Below are 13,572 nucleotides of genomic sequence, written 5' to 3' on the forward strand. Positions count from 1 at the left end.
ATCCACGTGGGCTCCTGTAATTGGCAAAGTAACAAATTCTAGTATAAATCTTATGAGGAAAACACAGAAGCCCTGCTATTCATCAAATCGGCTGTTGTAAGTGTGTATGGTTGGATTTTGTATCAAGAGGCTTTTAGGAATGAGGTTTTCCTTTTTGCCTTTGGTCAAGAAGAACAGCTATGCATCAGAAGCTCAGAGAGGCTACGAAACCATGTAATGAACATTTGCTACAGCCTTAAAAAGAATATACAAGAAGAGGTCTACAACTTCATTCTTCTCCTGGAGAACAACTTGCAAGATATGGTTAAAGAGTTGCAATTATATTACAAGAGACTCCAGAGACTTCTGATCAAAAACAAAAAGAAAAAGCTACAAAGACTCACAGAGAAAGCTGGATGCTTACCAACACCATCAATAACCATGGAGCACCAGACCTGTATTGTTAATCTTTGTTCCTACACACCAAATGAAAATGAGATGTCAGTACTCTCAAAGGGCCTCTCATTCTGTCCGGCTAAACTTATCGACAAAATCAGACTCTGCAGTGATATGGAAGAATTTTTCAGAAAGCTCAGACTTAAAGAATTCTTCCATAATAAGGAGGACAGTAATACACAGGAAGCAAGCATGAGTCGATACAATAATTCCACCAAAAAACCCACATGGATACCAAAACCCGCAAGAAACCCCACTCTAGACAGATACATAGACAGCTTCGGATAGAGGATCAAAACTGGGATCCTGGACAGAGAGCAGAACCAGGTGTACAATATCAGTTTACAAGAAAAGCAAGCCATACATTCACTAAGGGAAAACACAGAGATCATTGTCAAACCAGCCGATAAAGGGGGTGCCTTAGTAATCATGAACATATCTGATTATATAAAAGAGGCACAGAGGCAGCTTTGTAATGCCACTTATTACTGCAAACTACAGTAGGACTGCACTGATGTTTACATGAAAGAACTGAAGAAATTGTTAAGCAACTTACCTGTTAACATCAAGGACCACATCAGCAGTCAATTCCGAGGATCCAAAAGTGAGATACTTCTACATGCCTCCCCAAAATCCATAAAGATGGGAACCCAGGAAGGCCAATAATCTCAGGAATTGGCACACTGACGGAAAATATTTCAGGATGGGTTGAAAGCATTCTCAAACCCCTTTCCAGAAACACACCCAGCTATGTACAGGACACCACCCACCTCCTTTAAAAACTTGCTGCCCTAGACACCATTTCTGAGGGAGCCTTCTTGTTTCAATGGATGTAGAGGCATTATACACAAACATCCCCATGATGATGGAACTATGGCCTGTCAGGCGTACAGTGGAACCTCAGTTCACGACCATAATTTGTTCCAAAACTCTGGTCGTAAACCGATTTGGTCGACCGAAGCAATTTCCCCATAGGATTGTATGTAAATACAATTAATCTGTTCCAGACCGTACGAACTGCATGTAAATATATATATTTTTTTTAGTTTTTAAGCACAAATATAGTTAATTATACCATAGAATGCACAGCGTAATAGTAAGTAAACTAAATGTAAAAACATCGAATAACACTGAGAAAACCATGAACAACAGAGAAAACTAACACTGCAATAGTTTGCGCTATAGTGCTAAGAACTGCTCGCTAAAAACACTTTTTTTTAATGAATTTTAAGCACAGGAAAAAAATGAACATTTGAAAAATCCGTAATTTAATAAACCACCAAGAAAAGTAACATTGCAACAATGCATGCTACAAACCGATCGCTGAAAACAGAAATGAAAACAAAAACAAGCCCAGTGCATTCTTTAATTGCATTCTCTACCTTATGCATCCAGTTGTCTCTCTCTTGCGCGCCTGTGTGTGTGTGTGTGTGTGTTGTGTGTGTGTGTGTATGTGTGTGTCTCTCTCGCACGCCTGTGTGCGCCTGTGTGTGTGTGTCTCTCTCTCTCGCGCGCCTGTGTGTGTGTGTGTGTGCTCTCTCGCTCTCTTGCTGCACAGGAAATGCACAGGGAGAGACTGAACACGTACAAACCGAAAGGGAAACTTGCTTTTTCGTATACCGAGTGTGTGGTTGTGAACAGAGGCAAAAGTTTGGCGAACTTTTTGGTCGTAAACCGATTTGTACATGAACTGAGACGTTCGTGAACCGAGGTTCCACTGTACCTACAACAACATGACTTACAAACAGAGCCAGTGATACAATTGATAAAATCCATACTAACTCACAATGTGTTTTCTTTTGGTCAGGACATTTACTTACAACTAATGGAAACTGCAATGGGATGTCGTTTCACACCCCATTATGCAAACTTATTCATGGCAAGATTAGAACACGACTTCATGTCAACATGTGCAATAAAACTAATGCTTTACCTTGGCTACATAGATGACATTCTTATAATCTGGGCCGCAAGCGAAAAGACCTTCTTTGCTTCCATAGGAATTACAATTCATTCCACCCCAACATAAAACTTAAATTATTCACAAACAGAAATCAGCTTTCTGGATACTACCATTCGCATAAAGGACGGTGCCCTTATGACCTCTATTTCTCACAAACCAACAGACAGACGGGCATATCTAAGAAATGACAGTTTCCACCCACAGCATATACAGAACTCCATCATCTAGAGCGAGGCAATACGTTACAATCGTATTTGCTCAGACCCAGTTGATCGGGACACACAACTGTAGAAACTCAGGACAGACTTCATCAAACAAGGATACACTTCCAAATCAGCAGACCTACAAATCAGGAGAGCTATTGTTATACCCAGAGAAAACTTTCTGAAATACAAAGGTGCAGAAACCTAGTTGTAACTTATCATCCACATCTGGAAACACTTCACAAAATTATGAAAGAGCTTCAACCCATGGTACAGAAAGACAATAAACTGAAGGATATATTCCCAGAACCTCCCCTCTTTGCATACAGACAACCACCAAACCTCAAACAACTGATTGTCCAAAACTTTATGTGTGGCTCGACAGCAAGTGACACATCTCCCTGCCTACAGAACAGGTGTGGCACCTGTGCACATATCTACTCAACAGATCAGGTAGTTATACCACATTGCCAGCAAGAGCATAAAATAAGGGTCCATTCACATGAAAATCTGCTAATGTGGTCTACCTCGTCATGTGCATAAGGTGCTCCAACACTGGACTGTATGTAGCGGAAACTGGACAGACACTGGGCCCGAACTCACTCACATAGATTTCATATCAATCAGAACAGTATTGATCTTCCGTTGGCAACACACTTTAACAGCAATGGCCACAGCATAAAGGAACTGAGGGTCACTGTGCTTATGGGTAATTTCAAGACCCAGCAGGAGCGGACAGAATGGGAATACAAATTAATGCTTAAATTCAACACTCTGCAAAATGGTCTTAATCTAGACAAGCGTTTTATGAGCAGATATGTGGACTAATAGACTGATTGACCAGTTGACTACATCTGTGGCCTATCTCTACATTTTATTAGTTCATTGTTCCTTCTTTCAGGTTTAATTCATCTCAGGTGTATTCATTTTGCTAACATTTGAACAAAAGGTTGTTAAGATGAAAGAAAAAATCACTTTGCTGTCTGAATAAGCTAGAGTATATTTCAGTTTCTTTGTTACACCTTGTCTGATGAAGGGGCCTTGGCTGCCTCGAAAGCTTGCATTTGTAGTCTAGTCAGCCAATAAAGGTGTCATTTCACCCTACTTTCTCCTGTATCAATCTATGGCTAACACGGTACAACACTCTACTACTTGGTTTAAAAGAAGGTTGGGGGAGATTCCTTATGGTTGTAATATTTATGACACTTGGTACCCCATACAGGTTCTCCTAATATATTCTAGACGATATTGGTGGCAGTCAGATCTCTGTACTCATTGAATAAATTAAGTGAAAAATAAAGCTTAATTTGAGAAGAAGTTCCTTCCTATGACTATTCATTTAATCATTTAGATGTGAAGTTGCATGAAAAATTCTTAAACATTGTATTTTTAAATGAATTTGTATTCTTAAACATTGTTTAGTTTTTTTTTTAATTTATGTATTTTTGCTTTCTGCTTTTTTGTTTTTTAATAGATAGAGTGTATTTTAGGGGTCCAGGGGCGGAGTGAACAGTTTGAATAGTACAAAAAAACTTTTTATTTTCCCTTCTAGTTCTTGGTGAGCCAAATCTGTTTTATGGGGCTAAAGGTACCTGACAGTACTGTAGAAAGTGAATGAAAGGTTGTGGGAACATACCACCAACTTGGACGGCCAAGGGTTTGAAGGGCCCACAATTCATCTTTAGTTTGTCTGACCAAAATAGGGGTGGAGTGTTATGGTGTATAACATCTACTAATTATTCTCTATATTTTATTATTATATTTTGCTCAATCCTAACAAGATGAATTCAGATGTAGGAAGCATTGTAATAAAAAGGCATCTCCTCTTCCCTTACACCTCACTTTTATAACAGTTGTTCACAGCATAGTGCTAATTTGGTATTATAGTTTGGGAAAGGATGACTGAGCCGATACCTCAAGGCTATTGATTATTTTATGGATGGACATCTGGGACAACAATTTGGTTTATAGCCTGGGAGAGACGGACATGGCAATGTTTTAGGCAACATCAAAGAACTTTGAGCAAAATCCATCCATCATATTGACAGCCAGACAATCAGGTGCATGGAACACTCATGCGTTGTGAAATCACGGCATGAAACTTTATAATAAATATGCCTCATTTGAAAGCAACGAAGAAGAAGAGAAACAGCGGCGACGGAAGAGCGGCGTCAGAAAATAAAACAAAGACACGTATGACCAGTTTTCATCCGATTATCAGTTAACAGCATTTTCATGAACATCAATTGCTAAATCAAATGCCGCCCTGGGACTTTCATCCTTGACATCACTGATTCCTTTCAGTAAGCTTTTTTTTAAGACTATTTTATTCAGACTTTGCTATCGATCTTATTTTCTATTGCTTATTATTGTTCTTTAATAAATAGTAACTTGTTTTCATCTTTCTATGCTTTGTCTTAATGTTTAGAGTGACTGAAGTAATAAAGTAGATTTCTTTGAGCACCTGGTGTAACTGGAGATTTGCCATTACCTCTGTGCTGCGAGGTTTTAAGGCCGAGTGAGAGCTGCACTCAGTAGTAGGGGACAGTATGTGAAGAAGGTTTTCTTGGCTGATAAATGGCCTATAGTCAAGGATTCTGAGTCTTTGTATGTTTTTTAAATATTTTCTTGGAGACCAAAAGTAATATTTAGGTCTGAGATCTATTTAAAACATTGTATGTTGTTTGTGCCAATAATAAGTAAGTCTCTTGATTTGTTGAGAGAGTGACAAGTTGTGTTATGCTTATAGCACTTGTGTGGTTTAAAGTGCTAAAAGTTAGCCAACATCCACTATCGACTGAAGGAGGCGGCCCCTTATATGGGAACCCGGATGGGCTCCAGCTGCTTCCCGGCAATCAGTCCTAGCCACACCCCAGTGTGGCAGAAGTGCCGCTGCATACCCGGAAGCCATCTGGGTGCCCCTGTCGTCTTCCCCAGCACTTCCTGGTGTGGCGGAAGTGCTGGGCTCCAGGGTTCCTCAGGCACCTGGGTGCCGCCTGGCGCCTAATACAACCAGGGCGATCGCCCCTTGCGGTCTGGAGGAGGCACAAGCCCTCCTCTGGTCCTCCTGGGCGTCCCGGCCGGGGACCACATGGGATATTCCGGCATCGGGGCGCCGCCTGGCGGTGGCCACGGGTCCCTACAGGGCTGGGCTTCCAAGCCCTGTACCCGAGGCCCCCAACATAACCAGGACGGTCGCCCTCACGGTCTGGAGGAGGCACAAGCCCTCCTCTGGTCCTCCTGGACGACACTGGATTAGGTGGGTTATTAGAAGGAAAAATAAAACATAAAAGATTAACATGAAGGGTTAGGTAAGCCCAGCTAGTGTTTTATATTTTTTTAAAATTGAGAAATAAAGTTGATTATCAGCTGGAGAAATAAATTAACATTTATCATAAACAAAATAAGCAACTCACCATTTTTTCATAAATTGAATAACTTTATCCTTCATATCAATAAGTATTTACATTACATTTTAATTTAAATTTCTAATTATTTTTATTAAGCATGAATCCAAAAAATGGGACACCGTTAACACAGGTCCAGTAGTGTCCTGTGCAGTTCATTAGCCACTCATCCGCACCTCCTAATGTCTAAACCCTACTTTTAGCTGCACCCGATAAGCTCAAGCATTGGTGATTGTATTACAGAGTGTTTCTAAACTGCTTTGTTTATAAAACACAAGTAATTTAAACATAACGTTAATTTCATTCATCTGTTTACCAAGGTTCGATATTTTTGAATTTGATAGTCTTTAACAAACCGTAGAGTTTTAGGCTAAACTGGGAGATGGCACTAGAAAAAGATATCAAATGATCAATGCATAATATCGTGCTTCTGGAGTCCGATAATTCTCTTTTGGAGTAGCTGTTGGGTTAGACTGTTATAAGAATTACATTAGTTTGCAGTGTAAACTACATTGTCCTGTGCAAACAGAAAAGCAAATAAAAAAATTCTGGTGCATCAGTTGAAAAGAGGTGCATATTAAAAAAGGCTTATAGTCTGCAAAATACAAGGGGTACACAAATTAACAGAAACACTACGTACAAAATTGAGTTTAACTTTGAAATAACTAAACCTCCATTGCAAATGCAGTGTTAAAAGTGAGTCATATTAGGTTGTCTACCAGTTAGCAGTATGTGTCAGCTATAAAGAGGTCTGCCAATTAGCACTTTGGTTTGTGAGTTTTCAGAACAACATGAGGCAACTGACAGGGATAGCTGGTGCACGAATTACAGGAGGTTTGGTCACAAAAACTGCAAAATTATCTCATGTTTCAAAGGGAACAGTCACATATAACATGGTGTAAGAAGCACAAAACCTGAACCAGACGGAAGAAAGTAATATGCTCTGATGACTCAGCTTCATTCTTTATCCTATAGCCAGACAGGTGTATGTTTAGAGAAAGCAAAGGATGCATTCCACCAGCAATGCCTGTTGTTAACTGTTAAACATGGTGTGGGATCCAAAATTGTTATGTGCAGCCAATGAATTTGACATTAGATTACAGGACTGGGAACATCTTATGATACGTAGACATTCCATCTTCCCTTATTCCATGATGATAATGACCTAATACATACTGCTAAACTAATAAAAATGTGATTTCATGAACACCAACATGAACTTAGACTCTCCGCATGAACCCACCATTCTCCAGATCTAAACATCATTGAACTTTTATGTTAAGTTCTGAAGCTCAAAGTGCAAAGTTGTTTTACCTTTTGAAGAATAGTGTAGTACCTCACTACAGAGGGGTCAAGCCTTGAGTAACACTAATCCAAGAAGGAGGCCATTCTGAAGACATTAGGTGGCACTACTCCTTTCTATGTCTAAAATATTTACATATTTTTTAGTATTTCCATTATTTTGTTCACCATCCCTATACTTAGCTCTTGAAAATACATAGCTGTTTGACTGCGTTTATGTAAAACTAGCTGTGTTACCCGTCTTAAGACAGGTAAAACACTAAGTGATCAACTTACTTCTGAGCGTTAACATTTGCAGTGCACCATCTATTGGAATGTCTTTTGTAATGCATGTAGTAATAAAATGCATCGCATTTGACATTCCAACAGATGGCACATCACAAACATCTATAGCAATAAAATGCATTACTACAGATATTTGAGTTGCAACTTCTGCTGGAGTGTTCAAATTCAATGTGTATGTCTCTGTTATATGCCATTTGGTGTAAGATTGGAAGTAGCAGTGTTAATGTTGGAATTGTGCCATCTGCTGGAATGACAGAGACATAGCAACCAGTTGGACACAGAGACACTTATCCTTTTATTATTATTATTATTATAAACTTTCAAGCCACATTTACTAAAATTTATATGCAGTATTTTTTGTATATGTTCTTCCTTAATAGTTTATATAGTTGTTTTAGGACCAGTGAATTGTAAAATGTGCGAAAACTAACACATAAATAGTAGTGGACTAATACAGCAGTTAAGCTGGTAGGGAAGGAAGCACTCTGGGATTCTACTCCAGCCTCACCCCCCATTATGAGTCAATTACAAGATACTTCCATAATGGCATTTCCACCAAATATACGGTACAATAAAATTGGTGAATGTTTTGTGCCCAATGAACTGTTGCTCCATGTGCACCTACTGTATGTCAGAGACAGCATATTCAGAAAATTAATGATTGTATACTGCTCAAAAAAATGTAAGTAACTATTTGAAAACACATTAGATCTCAATGGGAAAAAAATCCTGCTGGCTATCTATACTGATATGGACTGGGTAATGTGTTAGGAATGAAAGGATGCCACATCGTTTGATTGAAATGAAAATTATCAACCTACAGAGCCCTGAATTCAAAGACGCCCCAAAAATCAGAGTGAAAAAATTATGTGGCAGGCTAGTCCATTTTGCCAAAATTTAATTGCAGCAATTCAAAATTGTACGCAGCACTTTGTATGGCCCCTGTGTAATTGTATACATGCCTGACAACATCGGTGCATGCTTCTAATGAGATGACAGATGGTGTTGTGGGGGATCTCCTCCCAGATCTGGACCAGGGCATCACTGAGCTCCTGGACAGTCTGAGGTGCAACCTGGTGGCATTGGATGGACCAAAACATAATGTCCCAGAGGTGTTCTATTGGATTTAGGTCAGGAAAGTGTGGTGGCCAGTCAATGGTATCAATTCCTTCATCCTCCAGGAACTGCCTACATACTCTCACCACATGTGGCCGGGCATTGTCATCCACCAGGAGGAACCCAGGATTCACTGCACCAGCATAGGGTCTGACAATGGGTCCAAGGCTTTCATCCCGATACCTAATGGCAGTCAAGGTGCCATTGTCTAGCCTGTAGAGGTCTATGCGTCCCTCCCCAGTCCATTACTGACCCACGACAAAACCAGTCATGCTGAACGATGTTACAGGCAGTATAACTTTTTCCATGGCTTCTCCAGACCCTTTCACATCTGTCACATGTGCTCAGGGTGAACTTGCTCTTATCTGTGAAAAGCACAGGGTGCCAGTGGTGGACCTGCCAATTCTGATATTCTATCACAAATGCCAATTGAGCTCCTCGGTGCTGGACAGTGAGCACTGGACCCACTAGATGACATTAGGCCTTCAGGCCAATCTCATGAAGTCTGTTTCTGATTGTTTGGTGAGAGACATTCACACCAGTAGCCTGTTGGAGGTCATTTTGTAGGGCTCTGGCAGTGCTCATCCTGTTCCTCCTTGCCCAAAGGAGCAGATACCGGTCCTGCTGATGGGTTAAGGACCTTCTACAGACCTGTCCAGCTCTCCTAGATTACCTGCCTGTCTGCTGGAATCTCCTCCATGCCCTTGGGAGACACAGCAAACCTTCTGGCAATGGCATGTATTGATGTGCCATTCCGGAGAAGTTGGACTACCTGTGCAACCTCTGTAGGGTCCAGGTATCGCCTCATGCTACCAGTAGTTACACTGACCATAGACAAATGCAAAACTAGTGAAGAAACTGTCAGAAAAGATGAGGAGGGAAAAATGTCAGCGGCCTCCACCTGTTAAACCATTCCTGTTTTGGGGGTCATCTCATTGTTGCCCCTCTACTGCACCTGTTGTTAATTTCATTAACACCACAGCAGCTGAAACTGATTAACAACCCCCTCTGCTACTTAACTGACCAGATCAATAGCTCAGAAGTTTCACTGACTTGATGCTATACTCTGATCGAAAAGTGCTAATTTTATTTTTTTGTGCAGTTTATTTTAGTGTGGTTCAATGATTTATTATTTCCACTTTTAGCTTTTAATATATTTTTACACAAGAATCAGAAAAAAAGCAAAGCATTCATGTTTTTATTCCAGTTTCCCTTACATTTGTAAATTATTTTGCTTTTTTTTCCTTTTACTTCAGGGTTAACAATTGTGTGGGATTCTCCAACTACAAGTTTTTCCTCCTTTTCTTAGCATATTCTTTGCTTTACTGCCTATTCATCGCAGCAACAGATTTACAGTACTTCATCAAATTCTGGACTGTAAGTATCATTCTGCTTTTTATGGTTTACTTTATAACATTGGTTTCTGATAATCGTAGACAAAACTACAAGAAATCTGTACAGGTAATGGATGGCTGAGATGATCAAATGGTTTAGCTTACGTGATCTGGAATTAGATATCAGTGTAACATAATTATTGGATATGAGGCAAAAGATTGATCTCATTTCTGTATACAGTACATCAATATCCAGTTTGTTGATGTAGTGGAAAATTTCACTTTCTAGGAACCAAAACCCATAAACTGCAACATGGGAGGTCTATTATGGTCAAGAAAAGCTCAAAAGAGAAGTTCACAGTGTCACACAGTGATTTTTTTCTAAATCTCTTTTGTTTAAAGGGTGGTTGTAGTTTTTTAGCTGAGGGCAGCAGCAGGAGAGAGTGCTGTGCAATGCTATTAAAATCACTGCTTGCCATGTGGGTTCTACCTTCTTTTCAAAACGAAACATAAGACTTTAAGATCTATCCCGATACTACACATCTTGTCTCGTTTTCTATTTTTCTTTGTCCGATAAACAAAGTCAATCAAGACCATGACCACCATATTTCATAACAGCATTCCCCACCAATCTGTTAGACGTCAATCATTCGACAAGTAAGTTTAATTGCATTTGCTTTAATTTTGTAGGCTATTCGATATTAATAATAGCTGTTTTCTTTATGTTGTATGCTTGTATTGAAGTTTTATATTTTTTAAATCAAATTCCATATAGCTCATGTTGTTCTGACAATAAAATGAAAAGTAAAGTTTTTAAATTTTCTTTTTAACTCACCTCCAGATCAGACTTTTAGATAATAATACAATTTTAACATTTGATTACTTGATAAATAAAATCAAGCCAGAATAATAGGGAAAATTTTTTATTTTATTGTTCATCTGAAAGATGTTAATTGGAGAAGCAAATATGAGTAACAGAGATAGCAGTTACTCCTAATAGTTTCTGTTAGGTATAATGCTTCAGGGATGCACATTTATTCCACTTTTGTTCAACACACACTTTTGCATTTCAAATTTGAATAAGTACTCTAAATATGTACATTATTTTTTTTCTAAATGCCTTCAAGTCCATGGCCTTACAATTATCGCCAAAAGTGTTTTCTTTTCTAATGTTAAAAAAAAAAAAATCAAATCTGTTTTGTAAGCCAACGGCCCAGTGGTAGAATTCAACCATTCTTCGAGGTTTACATTTATTTCTAGTTGCCATGTAATCATATTTAATTACAGATGCTGTTCTTTTTTCAAAGCTTCAATTAAGCATTGTGCTGCTACTTGTGTTAAAATGCTTTGCGTTGTTACTGTAAGATCTGTTGCCCTTTATTTTCTTAAGGATTTTCGAGAACTTGTTTAAATGTGTCAGTTTAATGCAGCCAGCTTATGGTTTCTGCCAAGATATAAAACAGCTTTTCTGTTTTCAATAACATAAACCTCCCTGCCTTTTTCATTTTAAGTTTGTAGACATCTTATTTAAATCAAATCTGAAAAGCCTTCCTCTATTCAGCTAAAGAGCAAAGAAATGATCAGATTCAATAAGAAGCAATCACTAAAATACATTAAAGCTTCCTTAAAGTCTAGGAGAGATTCAGGAGTCTTAGCTAACTAAATTAAGAACAATGTTGATAAATGTTTATCAAACTCTGAACGCATTTTGGATTGGGAGTGAGATCCTGCCCCAAGTGGAGGAGTTCAAGTATCTCGGGGTCTTGTTCACGAGTGAGGGAAGAATGGAGCGTGAGATCGATAGGCGGATCGGTGTGGCGTCCGCAGTGATGCAGGCTCTCCATCAGTCTATCGTGGTGAATAGGAGCTGAGCCGTAAGGCAAACCTCTCAATTTACCAGTTGATCTATGTTCCTACCCTCACCTATGGTCATGAGCTATGGGTAGTGACCAAAAGAACGAGATCACGATTACAAGCGGCCGAAATGAGATTCCTCCGCAGGGTGTCTGGACTTTCCCTTAAACATAGGGTGAGAAGCTCAGTCATCTGGGAGGGGCTCAGAGTAGAGCCGCTGCTCCTCCGCATCGAGAGGAGTCAGATGAGGTGGCTCGGGCATCTGATCAGGATGCCTCCTAGACGCCTCCCTGGTGAGGTGTTCCGGGCACGTCTAACAAGGAGGAGGCCCTGGGGAAGATCCAGGACATGCTAGTGGGGCTATCTCTCTTGGCTGGCCTGGGAACACCTCGGGATTCCCCAAGAAGAGCTAGAAGAAGTGCCCGGGGAGAGGGAAGTCTGGGTATCTCTGCTCAAACTGCTGCCCCCGCGACCCGATCTCGGATAAGCAGAAGAGGATGGATGAATGCATTTTGGACAATTATTCATAAAGTCAATTTGATTTTTTTCCCTAATTGTAATTAAAATAGGACATACTTTTCAGAGTATGGTAGAATAGTTAAATAGGATATGATAGTTTGCTAGTCACATAGTTTCATTTACCATAACAGATGGTTTATTCACAGGTAATGTCACATTGAGTGCTGAATACTGCTGTAAGACAGTTAGCGATTATTGGGAATCCAAAACTACCTAATACATCAGCAAGTAAAAATTTTATTCTGACAAAGTCTTTCCATAACATGTTAACCTGTAAAGCATGGGCCTAACAACATTGTTCATAATTACAGTATTGTCTTAGGTTTATTTTGCATAATCTAAGTTGAGAGAAGCTTGTGTGAAGTACAACTCTGTACAATTCTGAGCTGAGTTAGACCATGAGAGTTAGTGATGCTGGAATGAAGGCAAGTGCTGCTTCGAAAAGATCTGAAAACAACAAAGGATGACTTAGGAACATTTACTGTATTTTCAGTAGAGTGGTCAATGGGGGTTGAGCGGTCTTTCAGCTTTTCTCCACACTTAACTGGAGTTTTTTTTCTGCCCTCCCAGCCATCTGACCTTATCTCCGGACTCATCTTTAGAGATTTGCATTATGATATTACAGAATATATATAGGGATGCTACTGTATATATAAGGATGCTACTCTTCTAATGATAACATATCTATGTTTTATAAGAGCATATGGCTTTATTTATATATTTTTCTTTGCTACTTATTCATTAATATTCTTACCTAACCTTATTTTTTTTCTTTTCTTGTAACTTTCTCTTTGACATCTTGTAAAGCACTTTGAGCTACGTTCTTTGTATGAAAATGCGTTAAAGAAAAAAATGTTGTTGCCATAGTAAGTTTTATCAATAGATGACTTTCATTCATTCCCTGAGACTCTGATTGAAAAACTCTGCTGCTACTATGCTGCGAATTTACAAGATTAATGGTTTATAATAATGAAGGAGAAAGATATCAGGTCAGATATCTGTTTACTCCTGTAGTAGGTGGAAACATTTGAATGAAGGTTTTGATTATTTGGATTCAAGTAGTTATCACTTTCCATTCTGTGTATCTTAGATTCCAAAAATAAAAGCACAAGTGAGACAGAAATGAGTGAGATTGGGGAACATAATTTGTAATA

The 13,572-nt window shown here is 39.2% G+C and overlaps 1 protein-coding gene across 1 annotated transcript in view; it reads left to right on the top strand.

Annotated features, from left to right (window-relative positions):
- The window catches only part of zdhhc2 (zinc finger DHHC-type palmitoyltransferase 2), a 249,563-nt gene that overhangs the window by 192,321 nt on the left and 43,670 nt on the right, over positions 1-13,572 (top strand). Inside the window, exon 7 of the mRNA XM_039750921.1 lies at positions 9,968-10,088. Coding sequence (XP_039606855.1) covers positions 9,968-10,088 — 121 coding nt within the window. The remainder of the gene's footprint in view (positions 1-9,967; positions 10,089-13,572) is intronic.

Source organism: Polypterus senegalus, chromosome 4 (genome assembly GCF_016835505.1).
Source record: "Polypterus senegalus isolate Bchr_013 chromosome 4, ASM1683550v1, whole genome shotgun sequence".
Classification (NCBI taxonomy): domain Eukaryota; kingdom Metazoa; phylum Chordata; class Cladistia; order Polypteriformes; family Polypteridae; genus Polypterus; species Polypterus senegalus.